Here is a 21,714-nt window from a genome sequence, read left to right on the forward strand (position 1 = left end):
AGCAAAAACAATAAAGCGCTAAACAAGCCGTTAGCTCTGGAGGCCTTTCCTGGCCAGCGCAGACTTCAGAGTCCGTACTGAATGTGGATGTTTTCCGTTTAAATGTGAAGAAAATCTGCTGAAGTAAAAACTGAACGTTCGAGTCGACATGAATTTCTGGTCGTCTATGAATTTACAGCTTCAGACGAAGGAAACAGGCCGACAGCTGCTGCAGTTCAGTCTGTTTTTGCCTTTTAGCCCAAAGTGAAATCATTAAACATTTACAATAAACTTGAGCCTTTGATCCTAAACGGCCAGTTAAAACCTGAGGATTTTCAGCGTCTCTGTGTAAAAACACAGAGCGAAATAAACCCTTCAAAGCAGCACCTGACGTCCAGCGCAGACTGTCTTTGATCTGCAGCAGCTGAACCCAGCAGACTGGATTGGACCGGGTCAGAACCGCGGTGCTGAACCATGGATTGGACCGGGTCAGAACCATGAATCGTACTGGGTCAGAACCGCAGACTGGTTCTGAACCCAGAAGACTGGATTGGACCGGGTCAGAAACGTGAATCGGACCGGGTCAGAACCATGGATTGGACCGGGTCAGAACCGTGGTGCTGGTTCTGAACCCAGCAGACTGGATTGGACCGGGTCAGAAACGTGAATCGGACCGGGTCAGAACCATGGATTGGACCGGGTCAGAACCGTGAATCGGACCGGGTCAGAACCGTAAATCGGACAGGGTCAGGACCGCAGATCGGACCGGGTCAGAACAGGTCAGAACCGTGAATCGGACCAGGTCAGAACCGTAAATCGGACAGGGTCAGGACCGTGGATCGGACCGGGTCAGAATCATTGTGCTGGTTCTGGATCGGACCGGGTCAGGACCGCAGATCGGACCGGGTCAGAACAGGTCAGAACCATGAATTGGACCGGGTCAGAACCGCAGGCTGGTTCTGAACCCAGCAGACTGGATTGGACCGGGTCAGAACCGTGAATCGGACCGGGTCAGAACCGTGAATCGGACCGGGTCAGAACCATGGATTGGACCGGGTCAGAACCGTGAATCGGACCAGGTCAGAACCGTGAATCGGACCGGGTCAGAACCGTGAATCGGACCGGGTCAGAACCATGGATCGGACCGGGTCAGGACCGCGGTGCTGGTTCTGGATCGGACCGGGTCAGAACCGCTACGGACCAGATGGAGTGGCTGTGGCAGAAGTCCAGCGCCGAGATGATCTGCCTGAAGAACTTCCGGGCTTCCTTTGGCGTCAGCCGGCCTTTCTTCACCAGGTAGTCGAACAGCTCCCCTCCAGACACGTGTTCCAGCACCAGGTACCTGCAGGGGTCAGAGGTCATCACATCGTAAAGCTTACGATTTTATCCCCCATTTTATCAAAGGACTTTGACTAGACCGTTGCAGCTATCAGATGGACTGATCTTCACATGGTTGAATCACTGAGGCAGAAACATTTATAAATAAAACATTATTTAACTGATTTACTCTTCAGGTTTTTATTTGATCCTTTTGGCTGTTGGACTTTTTCTGTGCAACAAACTGAAGCAACTTTATTACATGAATAAATTGAAGAATCTGGTTTGTGTTTTTTGTTTCTGGATCTGAACTTTAAAGAAATTCAACCAGTTTCAGCATTTTCCTCGCAGAAGACGTCAAATATCTGGGTTCATAATCCAGACGGTTTCCTGTCAGCCCGGATTTCACACAAATCTTTTGTTTCATCTTCCGTCCGGCTGACGGAGGCATAAATCACATAATCCAGCCGTAAACTGCAGCGCGTTCGGCTCTAACCTACGTTGATGTATGAAGTAAATCTGCGGCTTTGCGTGTTTGTGCTGTAAAATGTTTCATCCATCTCCAGGACCGATTTATCTCAGGAACATCCCTGATCTCCTCGCCGCCTGATTTATTAGCAGATTAAGGGATCCGCTGGAGCGTCTCCCCGTCAGAGCCGTTTAAATTACAAACACGGCCGGCTGTGATTTGGGAGCGCGGGACTTCCTGTCTGCATCCATGACGACCGTCCGTCGCCGGCTGCGCAGCATTAAGGAAACAAATTCCGGCTCCATCTGACGGCGCTGAGCGTCGCGTTGAGCGTCGCGTTGAGCATCGCGCTGAGCGTCCGTTCAGCGTCGCGTTGAGCGTCATGCTGAGCGTCGCGCTGACTGTCGCGCTGAGCGTCACGTTGAGCGTCAATCTTAGCGTCGCGCTGAGCGTCACGTTTAGCGTCACTTTTAGCGTCGCGCTGAGCGTCGCGTTCAGCGTCGCCGCTGAGCGTCGCGTTTAGCGTTGCGCTGAGCGTCGCGTTCAGCGTCGCCGCTGAGCGTCGCGTTTAGCGTTGCGCTGAGCGTCGCGTTCAGCGTCGCCGCTGAGCGTCACGTTGAGCGTCAATCTTAGCGTCGCGCTGAGCGTCACGTTTAGCGTCACTTTTAGCGTCGCGCTGAGCGTCGCGTTCAGCGTCGCCGCTGAGCGTCGCGTTTAGCGTTGCGCTGAGCGTCGCGTTCAGCGTCGCCGCTGAGCGTCACGTTGAGCGTCAATCTTAGCGTCGCGCTGAGCGTCACGTTAAGCGTCGCGCTGAGCGTCACGTTAAGCGTCGCGCTGAGCGTCACGTTAAGCGTCGCGCTGAGCGTCGCGTTTAGCGTCACGTTAAGCGTCGCGCTGAGCGTCACGTTTAGCGTCACTTTTAGCGTCGCGCTGAGCGTCGCGTTTAGCGTTGCGCTGGAGCAACAAGCAGCAGATTAATGCAGACAGTAAATGAAGAAAAAGCTGCAGCTGCTGCAGGTTGGACTGATGGAGAAACAATTCAGGCCTAATGAGGAAACGACAGAACAACCTGATCCTCTTGTCTCTGTTAAACGGACATTAGCTGCACAATTACTTTATAACTTAACATTCAGCAGCAAGCAGTGACCTTTGACCTTTACCTGCAGACTCTTTCATCACTTAGAGGCATGAAATGTTCTCAGCGATTATCTCAGCTGTTTGTTTGCAGCAATCGTTCTAAAAAAATGAGAAGCGGGTGGAAAATGCCAGGCCCACAGCATGATGCTGCCACCGCCGCTGCAGCGTTCCTGAGTTTAAAGCCTCATTTGATTATCCAAACATGCAGCAACTTTTACAACTTCTGCTTAAAATGATTTTTTAAAAAGTCATAATTTTTAATTATTTTACTAATTTTAATAGGAAAAAAAATTATATTTTACTTATTCGTTTATTTTTTAACAGCTAAATGAACTCGGGTGAGAATCTGTTTGAATCCCAGCCTGGAGTCTCTCTGCATGTTCTCCCTGGTCAGGAGCCGCTTCTCTCTGGGCGCTCCGGCTTCCTGCTGCGTCGTCCAATCAGCTCGTTTTGACTCTTACGTCCCAAATACAAATTCAAACCTTTCGATTTTATTTCTCCAGCCAGAAAATCTGACCTCAGTTGAACCTTTAAAAAGGATCTCACAGGTATTTCTTGTTTTCGTAGACGTCGTGCAGCTTCAGGACGTGAGGATGCTCGATGAGTTTCAGGATGGCGATCTCTCGCTCCACCTGCAGACAAAAACACACAGAATGAGTTAAAAACACCGAAGCTGAGAGTAAAAACCTCCGGACGTGATGAGAGCCGACACAAACGCAGCATCTTTCCGTTCCATCACTTTAATCAGACAAAGTGGGCCTGCAGGGTTTCACAGTTTGGAGGCAGCCGAAGCAGAAATTCACACCTTAACCCCAGTTGGTTCAGCCGTAACCACCGCTGATCTACAGTCTGACACTTTAGTTTAACACTAATGTGTTACAGCGACCAGCTGGTCACGCCTCAACAACCAGAAACAAGGAAAGCTGCTTGTTGCAGCGACAGAAAACAGAAATCATTTCAGTTCTCACATCGTCTCCTTCAGGCTGGCAGGAAAAAACCCACCAAGCTGAATGTGTGGCTGAGCAGACTGAATTCACTCAGTTAACAGAAAACAGACAGAAACAAACTGCTGATTTATAGGTAAACATCCAGATCTACTACAGAATAAATGAAACCAACAGCCTGCAGTTTGTTCATTTCATTCAGAAAACATCAAATTCCTCCTGAGTCTGAGGAGAGAAAGTTTCAGGGACTGAAACAGGAAACAGACACAAATCTTCTCAGGTGGCTGATTGGAGCAAACAGGAGTGTGTGTGTGTGTGTGTGTGTGTGTGTGTGTGTTAGCACAACGCCAGGCTGGAACGTAATCAGCAATGACCTTATAGACACAGCGCCTGAGTTCCCATCAACCTTGAGGGGCTAAAAACAGCAGGGGAATAAAAAGAAAAACGAATAAAGTTACATTTTATTTTATTTAAAAACACCTTCGGTTAGTTTTTTAGTTCTGTAAAAATAAACGTTTTTGCTCCATATAAAATGATTTTCTTACAGTCATCAGTTATCTAGAAATAAGAACAGAGTCTCCTACGGATCTGAGCTGAAAATTCAAATTACACAGAGAAGAGCTAGAATATACTGTGGTTTGTTCTTCGGCTTCTGTTCATATGACGCCATGATGGATCTCTGAGTCCAAAAGCTGCAGCCGGGTCATCAACAGAACCATCATCCCAAACGCAGCAGCAGATCTGCTGCAAAATGTCTGAAAAAGGACAGAAGTGTTTTTACCGGCAGTCGTTTCACCCGAGAGTCATTCATGTTTTTACAGTCGCAGCCTTGAGCAGCATAAAGACCACCTGCTGCTCAGGCCATTTGCCGCCTGCCGGCGCCTGAGTGGGCTGGAGGCCGGGCCGGTTCTGGACCTCTGGGCTGCAGAAACAAACCGGTACTAAACATCTGAACGCTCCGTTCAGCTGGCCGGGTTTCCGCTCCACTTCCTGGTCAGATCAGTGGGTGAAGTCCAGCCAGTCTGAGGAATAAAACTCACACCAGGTGAGACAGACGCTGTGACTCCTGACATTTTCACAGGTCGGATCTTCAGACGTCCAGCTTGTTGTGGTTCCTGCACAGAGAAACATTTTCTGCTCACCAGAAACCGGACAGGCTTCAGGAGTCTGGAATCAGTCCTGAACTAAATACTCTGACTCACCATCACTACTGAATATTTTACTGCTCCGCAGTTATCAGTGGTGTTAAATCATTCTGTATTATAATGAACGGCAGGCTGTGAGTTGTGCAGCACAGAACTCAGATGAATCTAAAACCTTCGTGTGAGTTGGGAGAACCAGAGAAACTCTGCGGTTCCTTCAGGCGTCTGCTTGCAGACGCAGCATTAAGGGTTTAGTGGCAACGTCTGGCTGCAGAAACGATTCAACGTCTCTTCATCTCACTCCTCTGGGGACGTTTCATGTTCCGAAGGAGGCTGGAAACATGACGGCAACAAAAAGTTGATAAATTAGACAATATTGACTCAAACTGTCAGATTCCAGAAGATGAGGAGGATGTGAAGGTCTGATGAAGAAGATCTGATCATCGTCTAAGCATCAATATTTATAGAATAAGTTAAATCCATCCCGCTGATCGTCATCAGATTCAAACACGTCAACATGTCGCTGCGTTAGCGGTCCTTCCTTCTGCCTCTTCGTCAGAGCGCCTCACCGTCTGGACTCCGCTCCGACTGAGAGGACGGACAGACTCGGGACAGAAGACCCTGAAAATCAATTTCTCTTCCATCAAAGCCGCCGCTCTTCAAAGCTCCGTCGCTGAGGACGGCGCTGCAGGCTGGCAGCAAATAAATAATAAAACAAATCATGTTTCAGTCGTTGGACCCACTGTCCTGCAGAACCGGCCGTCACAACATGGAGAAGCTCCCGGCCTGTGGGGGGCGCTGCACCCAGACACACTGAGGGAAACGACACAAAACCCTCTGAAGACACCGAGCGCAACTTCCCTCTTCACCAGATGGAAACAAAATGGAGGCGTCAGAATTAAACGACTGGAGGATTTTTCTTTTGTCTTTGGTGAAACCATTTACCCAGAATGCCCTGCGCTGTAAGTCCACTTCCTGCTTCTGGAGCGGTCTCCAGTCCGCATGGTGTTCACATTCGGTCTGATCCAGAGGTTTGACCAGAGTTCACTCCTCTGGCCCAGTTGTGCATTCACACCTCCACAAACGAACCGGACTAAACAAACTAGAATTGGATTCTAGAGCAGTAACTGCTCACACATTGTTAGCAAAAATGGTACACATTTTGGAAGTCCAAGTTTCTAAGTTTCCAACTTGAATGTTCTGAGTTTGTTTCCTCTCCTCTTGGCTTCTGTGATGGTCTTATGCCGGAGAAAGACCATAAAACCATCCATTATTATTCTTTTTATCAGATCACACGCCGTCTTCTCTCTCCATCCTCAGCCACTGAATCAACTCTCCTGTCCTCCTTCCCTGGAGTTTCCGGCTCTGGTTTTCCCGCTCGTCATCACTCTCTGCGCTGCGTCGGTGAGGGATCCTCTGTGAATGCCCCCGGTGTCTCCGCCTTCACACATCAGCCCTGCTGCCATCACATACAGTTGCCTCTGTTTTCATCAGTTCTCCGCCGGCTCACACAGTGCAGCCTGGCAGAGGCTGATGAACGACATGCACAAGGTAAGCAGGCTCTGAACCTGGCGCCCCCTGAGTTGACTGCCACACTGACGGCTATTAGACTCTATTATGTCCCATATGGTTTTTTAATGTGCTGTAATAAAGAGCGCTGTGACGGTGGGTGGAAGGTTGCAGGTGAAACTCCGGGTTACTCATCGTCCCCGTAGAGCAGAGGCAGCAGAACTGCTTCCTGGTTGAGGCAACAGCTTAGAAAGGTGATGATGTTTAAGGCTCTAATAAGTCGGGTTGCGCAGGACGCAGGCGAAGAAGAGCCGCTTTAAATTCAATTACCTCCTGGATGTTAACACAAAGCAATTAGTGCTGGTTGAGTTCATGTGTGATGGGAGGAATGGAAATAAACGTGTGACATTTCACAGCCCAGTATCTCCAGACTGAGAAACCTCATTACAAGTGCAAACGCTGCGCGTCTCCTTCATGAAGTGAGATGAAAAGTCAGCGTGAGGACGCAGAGGTCATCCAGAGGTCAACCTCCGCTGCTTCTTCACTCACTTTATCCCCAGGTGGCTTTTAGAGCTGATTCAGCATCAGATCAAACCTTCACGACCCACTGCTGGTGTCTGGATGAGCTGAAGGTAAAGATATCCAGGTGGCAGCAGCCACAGACGGAACATGTGCAGGAGGAACATGTACAGGAGGAACATGTACAGGAGGAACATGTACAGGAGGAACATGTACAGGAGGAACATGTACAGGAGGAACATGTACAGGAGGAACATGTACAGGAGGAACATGTACAGGAGGAACATGTACAGGAAGAACATGTACAGGAGGAACATGTACAGGAGGAACATGTACAGGAGGAACATGTACAGGAGGAACATGTACAGGAGGAACATGTACAGGAGGAACATGTACAGGAAGAACATGTACAGGAGGAACATGTACAGGAGGAACATGTACAGGAAGAACATGTACAGGAGGAACATGTACAGGAGGAACATGTACAGGAAGAACATGTACAGGAGGAACATGTGCAGGAGGAACATGTGCAGGAGGAACATGTGCAGGAGGAACATGTACAGGAAGAACATGTACAGGAGGAACATGTGCAGGAGGAACATGTGCAGGAGGAACATGTACAGGAGGAACATGTACAGGAGGAACATGTACAGGAAGAACATGTACAGGAGGAACATGTGCAGGAGGAACATGTACAGGAAGAACATGTACAGGAAGCACATGTACAGGAGGAACATGTGCAGGAAGCACATGTACAGGAGGAACATGTACAGGAGGAACATGTGCAGGAGGAACATGTACAGGAAGCACATGTACAGGAGGAACATGTGCAGGAGGAACATGTACAGGAAGAACATGTACAGGAGGAACATGTACAGGAGGAACATGTACAGGAAGAACATGTACAGGAGGAACATGTGCAGGAGGAACATGTGCAGGAGGAACATGTGCAGGAGGAACATGTACAGGAGGAACATGTACAGGAAGAACATGTACAGGAGGAACATGTGCAGGAGGAACATGTGCAGGAGGAACATGTACAGGAGGAACATGTACAGGAGGAACATGTACAGGAAGAACATGTACAGGAGGAACATGTGCAGGAGGAACATGTACAGGAAGAACATGTACAGGAGGAACATGTGCAGGAGGAACATGTGCAGGAGGAACATGTGCAGGAGGAACATGTACAGGAGGAACATGTGCAGGAGGAACATGTACAGGAGGAACATGTACAGGAGGAACATGTACAGGAAGCACATGTACAGGAGGTACATGTACAGGAGGAACATGTACAGGAGGAACATGTACAGGAAGCACATGTACAGGAGGAACATGTGCAGGAAGCACATGTACAGGAGGAACATGTACAGGAGGAACATGTGCAGGAGGAACATGTACAGGAAGCACATGTACAGGAGGAACATGTGCAGGAGGAACATGTACAGGAAGCACATGTACAGGAGGAACATGTACAGGAGGAACATGTACAGGAAGCACATGTACAGGAGGAACATGTACAGGAGGAACATGTACAGGAAGAACATGTACAGGAGGAACATGTGCAGGAGGAACATGTGCAGGAGGAACATGTGCAGGAGGAACATGTACAGGAGGAACATGTACAGGAAGAACATGTACAGGAGGAACATGTGCAGGAGGAACATGTGCAGGAGGAACATGTACAGGAGGAACATGTACAGGAGGAACATGTACAGGAAGAACATGTACAGGAGGAACATGTGCAGGAGGAACATGTACAGGAAGAACATGTACAGGAGGAACATGTGCAGGAGGAACATGTGCAGGAGGAACATGTGCAGGAGGAACATGTACAGGAGGAACATGTGCAGGAGGAACATGTACAGGAGGAACATGTACAGGAGGAACATGTACAGGAAGCACATGTACAGGAGGTACATGTACAGGAGGAACATGTACAGGAGGAACATGTACAGGAAGCACATGTACAGGAGGAACATGTGCAGGAAGCACATGTACAGGAGGAACATGTGCAGGAAGCACATGTACAGGAGGAACATGTACAGGAGGAACATGTGCAGGAGGAACATGTACAGGAAGCACATGTACAGGAGGAACATGTGCAGGAGGAACATGTACAGGAGGAACATGTGCAGGAGGAACATGTACAGGAAGCACATGTACAGGAGGAACATGTACAGGAGGAACATGTACAGGAAGCACATGTACAGGAGGAACATGTGCAGGAAGCACATGTACAGGAGGAACATGTACAGGAGGAACATGTGCAGGAGGAACATGTACAGGAAGCACATGTACAGGAGGAACATGTGCAGGAGGAACATGTACAGGAGGAACATGTACAGGAGGAACATGTGCAGGAGGAACATGTACAGGAGGAACATGTACAGGAGGAAAATGTACAGGAAGCACATGTACAGGAAGAACATGTACAGGAGGCACATGTACAGGAAGCACATGTACAGGAAGCACATGTACAGGAGGAACATGTACAGGAAGCACATGTACAGGAAGCACATGTACAGGAGGAACATGTACAGGAAGCACATGTACAGGAAGCACATGTACAGGAAGCACATGTACAGGAAGCACATGTACAGGAGGAACATGTACAGGAGGAACATGTGCAGGAAGCACATGTACAGGAGGAACATGTACAGGAGGAACATGTGCAGGAGGAACATGTACAGGAGGAACATGTACAGGAGGAACATGTACAGGAAGCACATGTACAGGAAGCACATGTACAGGAGGAACATGTACAGGAAGCACATGTACAGGAAGCACATGTACAGGAGGAACATGTACAGGAAGCACATGTACAGGAAGCACATGTACAGGAAGCACATGTACAGGAGGAACATGTACAGGAGGAACATGTGCAGGAAGCACATGTACAGGAGGAACATGTACAGGAGGAACATGTGCAGGAGGAACATGTACAGGAGGAACATGTACAGGAAGCACATGTACAGGAAGCACATGTACAGGAGGAACATGTACAGGAAGCACATGTACAGGAAGCACATGTACAGGAGGAACATGTACAGGAAGCACATGTACAGGAAGCACATGTACAGGAGGAATATGTACAGGAAGCACATGTACAGGAGGAACATGTACAGGAGGAACATGTACAGGAAGCACATGTACAGGAGGAACATGTACAGGAGGAACATGTACAGGAGGAACATGTATAGGAGGAACATGTACAGGAAGCACATGTACAGGAAGCACATGTACAGGAGGAACATGTACAGGAGGAACATGTGCAGGAGGAACATGTACAGGAAGCACATGTACAGGAAGCACATGTACAGGAGGAATATGTACAGGAGGAACATGTACAGGAGGAACATGTACAGGAAGCACATGTACAGGAAGCACATGTACAGGAGGAACATGTACAGGAGGAACATGTACAGGAAGAACATGTACAGGAGGAACATGCGAAGAACATGTACAGGAAGAACATGTGCAGGAAAAACATGTACAGGAGGAACATGTGCAGGAAAAACATGTACAGGAGGAACATGCGAAGAACATGTACAGGAAGCACATGTACAGGAAGCACATGTACAGGAGGAACATGTACAGGAGGAACATGTACAGGAAGAACATGTACAGGAGGAACATGCGAAGAACATGTACAGGAAGAACATGTGCAGGAAAAACATGTACAGGAGGAACATGTGCAGGAGGAACATGTACAGGAGGAACATGTACAGGAGGAACATGTACAGGAAGCACATGTACAGGAGGAACATGTACAGGAGGAACATGTACAGGAAGAACATGTACAGGAGGAACATGCGAAGAACATGTACAGGAGGAACATGTGCAGGAAAAACATGTACAGGAGGAACATGCGAAGAACATGTACAGGAAGAACATGTACAGGAGGAACATGCGAAGAACATGTACAGGAGGAACATGTACAGGAGGAACATGTACAGGAGGAACATGTACAGGAAGAACATGTACAGGAGGAACATGCGAAGAACATGTACAGGAAGAACATGTGCAGGAAAAACATGTACAGGAGGAACATGTGCAGGAGGAACATGTACAGGAGGAACATGTACAGGAGGAACATGTACAGGAGGAACATGTACAGGAGAAACATGCGAAGAACATGTACAGGAAGAACATGTGCAGGAAAAACATGTACAGGAGGAACATGTACAGGAGGAACATGTACAGGAAGAACATGTACAGGAGGAACATGCGAAGAACATGTACAGGAGGAACATGTGCAGGAAAAACATGTACAGGAGGAACATGCGAAGAACATGTACAGGAGGAACATGTACAGGAAGAACATGTACAGGAGGAACATGTACAGGAGGAACATGTACAGGAAGAACATGTACAGGAGGAACATGTGCAGGAGGAACATGTGCAGGAGGAACATGTGCAGGAGGAACATGTACAGGAAGAACATGTACAGGAGGAACATGTGCAGGAGGAACATGTGCAGGAGGAACATGTACAGGAGGAACATGTACAGGAGGAACATGTACAGGAAGAACATGTACAGGAGGAACATGTGCAGGAGGAACATGTACAGGAAGAACATGTACAGGAAGCACATGTACAGGAGGAACATGTGCAGGAAGCACATGTACAGGAGGAACATGTACAGGAGGAACATGTGCAGGAGGAACATGTACAGGAAGCACATGTACAGGAGGAACATGTGCAGGAGGAACATGTACAGGAAGAACATGTACAGGAGGAACATGTACAGGAAGAACATGTACAGGAGGAACATGTGCAGGAGGAACATGTGCAGGAGGAACATGTGCAGGAGGAACATGTACAGGAGGAACATGTACAGGAAGAACATGTACAGGAGGAACATGTGCAGGAGGAACATGTGCAGGAGGAACATGTACAGGAGGAACATGTACAGGAGGAACATGTACAGGAAGAACATGTACAGGAGGAACATGTGCAGGAGGAACATGTACAGGAAGAACATGTACAGGAGGAACATGTGCAGGAGGAACATGTGCAGGAGGAACATGTGCAGGAGGAACATGTACAGGAGGAACATGTGCAGGAGGAACATGTACAGGAGGAACATGTACAGGAGGAACATGTACAGGAAGCACATGTACAGGAGGTACATGTACAGGAGGAACATGTACAGGAGGAACATGTACAGGAAGCACATGTACAGGAGGAACATGTGCAGGAAGCACATGTACAGGAGGAACATGTACAGGAGGAACATGTGCAGGAGGAACATGTACAGGAAGCACATGTACAGGAGGAACATGTGCAGGAGGAACATGTACAGGAAGCACATGTACAGGAGGAACATGTACAGGAGGAACATGTACAGGAAGCACATGTACAGGAGGAACATGTACAGGAGGAACATGTACAGGAAGAACATGTACAGGAGGAACATGTGCAGGAGGAACATGTGCAGGAGGAACATGTGCAGGAGGAACATGTACAGGAGGAACATGTACAGGAAGAACATGTACAGGAGGAACATGTGCAGGAGGAACATGTGCAGGAGGAACATGTACAGGAGGAACATGTACAGGAGGAACATGTACAGGAAGAACATGTACAGGAGGAACATGTGCAGGAGGAACATGTACAGGAAGAACATGTACAGGAGGAACATGTGCAGGAGGAACATGTGCAGGAGGAACATGTGCAGGAGGAACATGTACAGGAGGAACATGTGCAGGAGGAACATGTACAGGAGGAACATGTACAGGAGGAACATGTACAGGAAGCACATGTACAGAGGTACATGTACAGGAGGAACATGTACAGGAGGAACATGTACAGGAAGCACATGTACAGGAGGAACATGTGCAGGAAGCACATGTACAGGAGGAACATGTGCAGGAAGCACATGTACAGGAGGAACATGTACAGGAGGAACATGTGCAGGAGGAACATGTACAGGAAGCACATGTACAGGAACAGTAGGAGGAACATGTACAGGAGGAACATGTGCAGGAGGAACATGTACAGGAAGCACATGTACAGGAAGAACATGTACAGGAGGAACATGTACAGGAAGCACATGTACAGGAAGAACATGTACAGGAGGAAAATGTACAGGAGGAACATGTACAGGAGGAACATGTGCAGGAGGAACATGTACAGGAAGCACATGTACAGGAGGAACATGTGCAGGAGGAACATGTACAGGAGGAACATGTACAGGAGGAACATGTGCAGAGGAACATGTACAGGAGGAACATGTACAGGAGGAAAATGTACAGGAAGCACATGTACAGGAAGAACATGTACAGGAGGCACATGTACAGGAAGCACATGTACAGGAAGCACATGTACAGGAGGAACATGTACAGGAAGCACATGTACAGGAAGCACATGTACAGGAGGAACATGTACAGGAAGCACATGTACAGGAAGCACATGTACAGGAAGCACATGTACAGGAAGCACATGTACAGGAGGAACATGTACAGGAGGAACATGTGCAGGAAGCACATGTACAGGAGGAACATGTACAGGAGGAACATGTGCAGGAGGAACATGTACAGGAGGAACATGTACAGGAGGAACATGTACAGGAAGCACATGTACAGGAAGCACATGTACAGGAGGAACATGTACAGGAAGCACATGTACAGGAAGCACATGTACAGGAGGAACATGTACAGGAAGCACATGTACAGGAAGCACATGTACAGGAAGCACATGTACAGGAGGAACATGTACAGGAGGAACATGTGCAGGAAGCACATGTACAGGAGGAACATGTACAGGAGGAACATGTGCAGGAGGAACATGTACAGGAGGAACATGTACAGGAAGCACATGTACAGGAAGCACATGTACAGGAGGAACATGTACAGGAAGCACATGTACAGGAAGCACATGTACAGGAGGAACATGTACAGGAAGCACATGTACAGGAAGCACATGTACAGGAGGAATATGTACAGGAAGCACATGTACAGGAGGAACATGTACAGGAGGAACATGTACAGGAAGCACATGTACAGGAGGAACATGTACAGGAGGAACATGTACAGGAGGAACATGTATAGGAGGAACATGTACAGGAAGCACATGTACAGGAAGCACATGTACAGGAGGAACATGTACAGGAGGAACATGTGCAGGAGGAACATGTACAGGAAGCACATGTACAGGAAGCACATGTACAGGAGGAATATGTACAGGAGGAACATGTACAGGAGGAACATGTACAGGAAGCACATGTACAGGAGGAACATGTACAGGAGGAACATGTACAGGAGGAACATGTACAGGAGGAACATGTACAGGAAGCACATGTACAGGAAGCACATGTACAGGAGGAACATGTACAGGAGGAACATGTACAGGAAGAACATGTACAGGAGGAACATGCGAAGAACATGTACAGGAAGAACATGTGCAGGAAAAACATGTACAGGAGGAACATGTGCAGGAAAAACATGTACAGGAGGAACATGCGAAGAACATGTACAGGAAGCACATGTACAGGAAGCACATGTACAGGAGGAACATGTACAGGAGGAACATGTACAGGAAGAACATGTACAGGAGGAACATGCGAAGAACATGTACAGGAAGAACATGTGCAGGAAAAACATGTACAGGAGGAACATGTGCAGGAGGAACATGTACAGGAGGAACATGTACAGGAGGAACATGTACAGGAAGCACATGTACAGGAGGAACATGTACAGGAGGAACATGTACAGGAAGAACATGTACAGGAGGAACATGCGAAGAACATGTACAGGAGGAACATGTGCAGGAAAAACATGTACAGGAGGAACATGCGAAGAACATGTACAGGAAGAACATGTACAGGAGGAACATGCGAAGAACATGTACAGGAGGAACATGTACAGGAGGAACATGTACAGGAGGAACATGTACAGGAAGAACATGTACAGGAGGAACATGCGAAGAACATGTACAGGAAGAACATGTGCAGGAAAAACATGTACAGGAGGAACATGTGCAGGAGGAACATGTACAGGAGGAACATGTACAGGAGGAACATGTACAGGAGGAACATGTACAGGAGAAACATGCGAAGAACATGTACAGGAAGAACATGTGCAGGAAAAACATGTACAGGAGGAACATGTACAGGAGGAACATGTACAGGAAGAACATGTACAGGAGGAACATGCGAAGAACATGTACAGGAGGAACATGTGCAGGAAAAACATGTACAGGAGGAACATGCGAAGAACATGTACAGGAGGAACATGTGCAGGAAAAACATGTACAGGAGGAACATGCGAAGAACATGTACAGGAGGAACATGTACAGGAGGCACATGTACAGGAGGAACATGTGCAGGAAAAACATGTACAGGAAGAACATGTACAGGAGGAACATGCGAAGAACATGTACAGGAGGAACATGTGCAGGAAGAACATGTACAGGAAGCACATGTACAGGAGGAACATGTACAGGAAGAACATGTACAGGAGGAACATGTACAGGAGGAACATGTACACGAGGAACATGTACAGGAGGAACATGTACAGGAAGCACATGTACAGGAGGAACATGTACAGGAAGCACATGTACAGGAGGAACATGTACAGGAAGCACATGTACAGGAGGAACATGTGCAGGAGGAACATGTACAAGGAGGAACATGTACAGGAAGCACATGTACAGGAGGAACATGTAAAGGAGGAACATGTACAGGAGGAACATGTACAGGAAGCACATGTACAGGAAGCACATGTACAGGAGGTACATGTACAGGAGGAACATGTACAAGGAGGAACATGTACAGGAGGAACATGTACAGGAGGAACATGTACAGGAAGCACATGTACAGGAGGAACATGTGCAGGAGGAACATGTACAGGAGGAACATGTACAGGAGGAACATGTACAGGAAGCACATGTACAGGAGGTACATGTACAGGAGGAACATGTACAGGAAGCACATGTACAGGAGGTACATGTACAGGAGGAACATGTACAGGAAGCACATGTACAGGAGGAACATGTGCAGGAAGCACATGTACAGGAGGAACATGTACAGGAGGAACATGTGCAGGAGGAACATGTACAGGAAGCACATGTACAGGAGGAACATGTGCAGGAGGAACATGTACAGGAAGCACATGTACAGGAGGAACATGTACAGGAGGAACATGTACAGGAAGCACATGTACAGGAGGAACATGTGCAGGAAGCACATGTACAGGAGGAACATGTACAGGAGGAACATGTGCAGGAGGAACATGTACAGGAAGCACATGTACAGGAGGAACATGTGCAGGAGGAACATGTGCAGGAGGAACATGTACAGGAGGAACATGTACAGGAGGAACATGTATAGGAGGAACATGTGCAGGAGGAACATGTACAGGAGGAACATGTACAGGAGGAACATGTACAGGAGGAACATGTGCAGGAGGAACATGTACAGGAAGCACATGTACAGGAAGCACATGTACAGGAGGAACATGTACAGGAAGCACATGTACAGGAAGCACATGTGCAGGAGGAACATGTACAGGAGGAACATGTACAGGAGGAACATGTACAGGAGGAACATGTATAGCAGGAACATGTGCAGGAGGAACATGTACAGGAGGAACATGTATAGGAGGAACATGTGCAGGAGGAACATGTACAGGAAACACATGTACAGGAGGAACATGTGCAGGAGGAACATGTACAGGAAGCACATGTACAGGAGGAACATGTGCAGGAGGAACATGTACAGGAGGAACATGTACAGGAAGCACATGTACAGGAAGAACATGTACAGGAGGCACATGTACAGGAAGCACATGTACAGGAGGAACATGTACAGGAAGCACATGTACAGGAGGAACATGTACAGGAGGAACATGTGCAGGAGGAACATGTACAGGAGGAACATGTACAGGAGGAACATGTACAGGAAGCACATGTACAGGAAGCACATGTACAGGAGGAACATGTACAGGAAGCACATGTACAGGAAGCACATGTACAGGAGGAACATGTACAGGAAGCACATGTACAGGAAGCACATGTACAGGAAGCACATGTACAGGAGGAACATGTACAGGAGGAACATGTGCAGGAAGCACATGTACAGGAGGAACATGTACAGGAGGAACATGTGCAGGAGGAACATGTACAGGAGGAACATGTACAGGAGGAACATGTACAGGAAGCACATGTACAGGAAGCACATGTACAGGAGGAACATGTACAGGAAGCACATGTACAGGAAGCACATGTACAGGAGGAACATGTACAGGAAGCACATGTACAGGAAGCACATGTACAGGAAGCACATGTACAGGAGGAACATGTACAGGAGGAACATGTGGAGAAACTTGATGTTTTCTTCTGTTTGTCCATCACAGCAAACAGAAGCAGTGACAGTAAAGCTGAGATTTTACACCCAAAGTGTGAAACAGGCTTTTAGACATTTCTACTGCTTAAAACTGAAATTTGCTTCTATCTCAGCCAAACACACAAACCGTTTGATGAATTTCTGCCACACTATTTATCCTCCTCTGCCGGTTTCATCGCCTCCTTTAAGGAGAATAACTGCAGATTGTTTCAACGTTCACCTCAAGCACAACATCAAAGATCTCATCACAACCTGCCAACGACCCGACAGCGAGACTCCAAACTTGCAGCGATTATCCTGCTGCTCTGCAAGCCGGATCAGAGACTCGGTGAGGCAACTTCCGGTTCAACTCCGGGTTTCCCGTCTTAACGTGGCTCAGCGGAGCTCTGTCGCCTTTCCTGCTGCTGAGCAACACGAGGCAACATCTGAAAAGTTTAGACGCTTTCTCCCAATTCCCAGCGGTACCACAAGCATCTCTTAACTTTAAAATCTGATTTTATCATCACCCGTCCCCCTCTGCTGGTTTCATGTTTGAAACCCGGCAACATTTCCCTCCATTTTCTCAAGAGACGCCAACAAACTCCTCCTCACGTCAGAGCTTAATGAATTATGAGGACTGACTCTGGTTAAGTGAAACACGATGCGGGGCTGCCGGGGGACCCGGGGGCCGTAAATTGGAACATCGCCTCGGTAATCAAACCGCCATCTGTTGCCATGACGCCCAGAGGAGAGCCCGGATCAGTCAGGTCCCACAGACACGGAGCATCCAGGCGCTTCATGGAGCAACACGGATCCATTCAGAGGAGTAATTCTGCTCCACGGTGAAACAGGAGAAACGGGAGGAGAAAGAAAGAAGAGGGAGGACAGAAACGTATTGGACCTGTACCACTGGAAAACAGCTTAAATTCTGGATTTGTAACATTAAATTGTTGAAATTACTTGGTCAGGAGGGGAAAAACTGCTGAGTCATGAACCTAAAACCTCTCGGTCAGCGTTTTGTTGCCGCTCCCTGGTTTTCCTGAGAGCTTTAATTCTCCCAGGACCCCTGATGAAAAACCGTTTCTGCCATCAATCCGGTTCCAGCTGACGGATCGTCCCGCAGGATGGAGCCTCAAATTTCCACCAATAATCTCCAGCTGGACCGTTTGCTCTCAGTGATCTCATCGTTTCATTCTGGTGGACCGAGGCTGTTCCTCCACATGATAACAGTCCAGTTAAACGTTTAAAATAAATCCCACAGGGCTGTGTTTTAGGCCCAGTTTTTTTGGCTAAAGTGCATTTTTATGCAGACGACGCTGAACTTTACTCAGCTGGTTTTGTCTCTAATGGCCTCATTTATGCTGCAGTGTTTTCCTCAACTCTGAATTATTCCATATTGTTTAATTACAGCCATTAATTTAGTTTTTATGACGGAGGTTTTAAACGTTCATCTGTTATTTTAAACAGGCTTCTGACAAGGTTGTGACGAAAAATGGAGAAAGATAAAGCAGAGAGTGAAGAAGAAAGAAAAAGCATTGAAATAAATGTAAAATCTAAATTAAAATTAACTTCTAATTTGTGGAGAAACAAATCAAGTATTAGAAAAACAAACAGGAGCAGCTGGAAATGTTCTCATCAACAATTATTTAACTCAGTAATTCAATTCAACCTGCATTAATTAATCCATGCAAAATGAGCCCCAACCAGATAAACACTGTACAACACATGAACATGCAGGTCAGCAGCTCATCTTTGTTAAAAATCCTTTATTTGTATGAGAAACTGGAGTTTGGGTTTCATCAGACTGAATAATCATTTTTCTGGAACTGAAATAAACTTTCACACATTTTCATTTATCGAGTTGCATCTTCAAGTAGTGATCATTTAGGTCCTTTTGTTGCTGCGCAAACAGATTCCAGGAAGGAAAAGACGAATAAAAGGAAAAGTGAAGAGGAAGCTCCAGAGGGAAAGAAGGAAAGTCTGCATAGAAACGTCACATCAGCAGGGAGAATCTCCCCGCTGGGAAACGGCCGGGCGGCGACTCAGACGTCTGATGATGAGTGAGACGAAGGCAGCAGCCTTCACAGCCTCTCCTCTGTGTGAAAGCTCTGGTTCAAGGTCCTCAGTGAGTCAAGGTAGCAGGTCGGATGCTCTCCTCCATCGTTCAGCAACAAAACCCAGGAAAACTTGAGATCCTGGAGAACGAACGGCTGTGAGCTCCAGCTGCTCCAGTCCTGGAAGAGGCTCCAGGCTGTCGGGATGTTTCCCACCTGATGGTGCGAATGTACCGCCCCTGATGAAGAACCAGAACTCCATCATCTGCTCCACCTCCAGCTGCTCTGAGTCAAACCAACCTGTTCCCCTCCTGGCCTGTGGGGGCGCTGCACCAAGAACCACTGAAGGAAACGACACGAAAACCTCTGAAGACACTGAGAGCAACTTCCTTCTTCACCAGATGGAAACAAGATGGAGGATTTTAGCGGTTGGAGGATTTCTGCTGCTAGCGCTAGGCTAACATGTTAGCGTTGGTTGTTTTTATTCATTCACATTGCAGGTTTGGCTCCCAGTAGAGGAAACAGAAACCAGACAAAAATAATTATATTAGTAAAAATGAGATGGAGCTTCATCCTAAACCAGAGTATCTAATAATTCCTAATATTTCTTCATTCAGGATCAAAAACGGTTGTTTCGTTTTGTCCAGTAAATCCCTTCAACTACGGATTCATGACAACAGCCTGTTTTTTTTCTCTTGAAGCAAAGAAACACAATGAAAAATATTTTCTTCTCCATTAAAGTGATTTGATAAAAAGCAGCTTAGAGAGGGATGAACAAAAAGAAAACAATCTGTCTTCACACAGCAACAGTTTGTCAGGGGAATGTAAACGTGTGAACAAAAGGAGACATTCATATGCAAAACTCCTCAGAACGACGCTCAACGCGCCGCAAAGATCAGCGAGAAAAGCTGCAGCAGAAAAAGCTGCAGCAGTAAAAAATGCAGCAGAAAAAGCTGCAGCAGAAACATCTTTAAATGTCACAGACGATGGAGTGAAGTGAGGAAATCCCCGCCAACGCAGGGCGATGTTTTCTCCGTTTCCAGCCGGCTGTTTGGACTCTTTCACCTGAGCTCACAATGGCCATGACTCGGTACAAAACAAATTAAAAAGGACCTGTTGCCGTGACAACAGGGGGGTTGCTACTAGGGGATAGAACCCCTCAGACAGGCGTGAGGGGAGGGAAACGTTTTCATCAACAGAAAGATGTCAGCAGAGCTGAGAGGAGCAGAAAAACTCTGCAACGGTAGTCGCCTCTAACTGGATCCACAACCAGCTGCAGAACCAGCAGACAGAAACAGCTGCAATGCTAACAATGCAAAGCTAACGCTGCAATGCTAACGATGCAGCAATGCTAACGATGCAGCAATGCTAACGATGCAGCAATGCTAACGATGCAGCAATGCTAACGATGCAGCAATGCTAACGATGCAACGCTAACAATGCAGCAATGCTAACGATGCAACGCTAACAATGCAATGCTAACGATGCAGCAATACTATCGATGCAATGCTAACGATGCAACGCTAACAATGCAACGCTAACGATGCAGCAATACTATCGATGCAATGCTAACGATGAAGAAATGCTAACAATGCAACGCTAACGATGCAATGCTAACAATGCAGTAATGCTAATGATGCAACGCTAACGATTACAGCACCGCTAAAAGTACAATGCTAACGATGCAGCAAAGCTAACAATCCAGCAATGCTAACGATGCAACACGATGCAACGCTATCAAAGCAATGCTAATGATGCAGCAATGCTAACGATGCAACACTAACGATGCAGCAACGCTATCAAAGCAATGCTAACGATGCAACAACGCTAACGATGCAGCGCTACCAAAGCAATGCATTTCAAGTCGCTACAGAACAACAAATGTCCGTCCGACTCAGAGATTAAAACATGAAGTGTTTCTCTGCTCATCGTTTCACTTTCAGAATTAATAATTAATTCTTTCAGCTGATAAAACTTCAAAAAATGGCAAAGAAAGTTTAATTTCACACATTTTCAAGAAACAAGGAAATTTGCTGATGTCAAAAATGTGTAAATTTGAATTAAAAAGGAATTACAATTCCCATTAAAAGGCACAAATTTAGCAGATTAAAACAAAGAAATTCTTTAGTATTACAAATGAAGAAATTGTAAGAAAAAACTCAAATTTACTGAGATTTTAAAGTCAGACATTTGCAACAAAAAGTATCGCACCTCCTCTCAGACTGAGATGGTAAATGTATGCGATTCATCTGGATATTTTCCAAACTGCAGATCCATTTTCTTCTTCATTCGACTGGAGAAAAGTCATAAATGAAGG

General features: G+C 47.0%; 1 protein-coding gene across 3 annotated transcripts in view; it reads right to left on the reverse strand.

Moving 5' to 3' along the window:
• Positions 1-21,714, reverse strand: part of LOC103462996 (serine/threonine-protein kinase BRSK2-like) — a 118,726-nt gene that overhangs the window by 41,570 nt on the left and 55,442 nt on the right. For all 3 annotated transcript variants that reach the window (XM_081605578.1, XM_081605577.1, XM_081605579.1), the window contains exons 3-4: positions 3,449-3,534; positions 1,181-1,321 (exon numbers count right to left, since the gene is read on the reverse strand). In XM_081605578.1, coding sequence (XP_081461704.1) covers positions 1,181-1,321; positions 3,449-3,534 — 227 coding nt within the window. The remainder of the gene's footprint in view (positions 1-1,180; positions 1,322-3,448; positions 3,535-21,714) is intronic.

Source organism: Poecilia reticulata, chromosome 3 (assembly GCF_904066995.2).
Source record: "Poecilia reticulata chromosome 3, P_reticulata-male-v2, whole genome shotgun sequence".
In the NCBI taxonomy this organism is placed as follows: domain Eukaryota; kingdom Metazoa; phylum Chordata; class Actinopteri; order Cyprinodontiformes; family Poeciliidae; genus Poecilia; species Poecilia reticulata.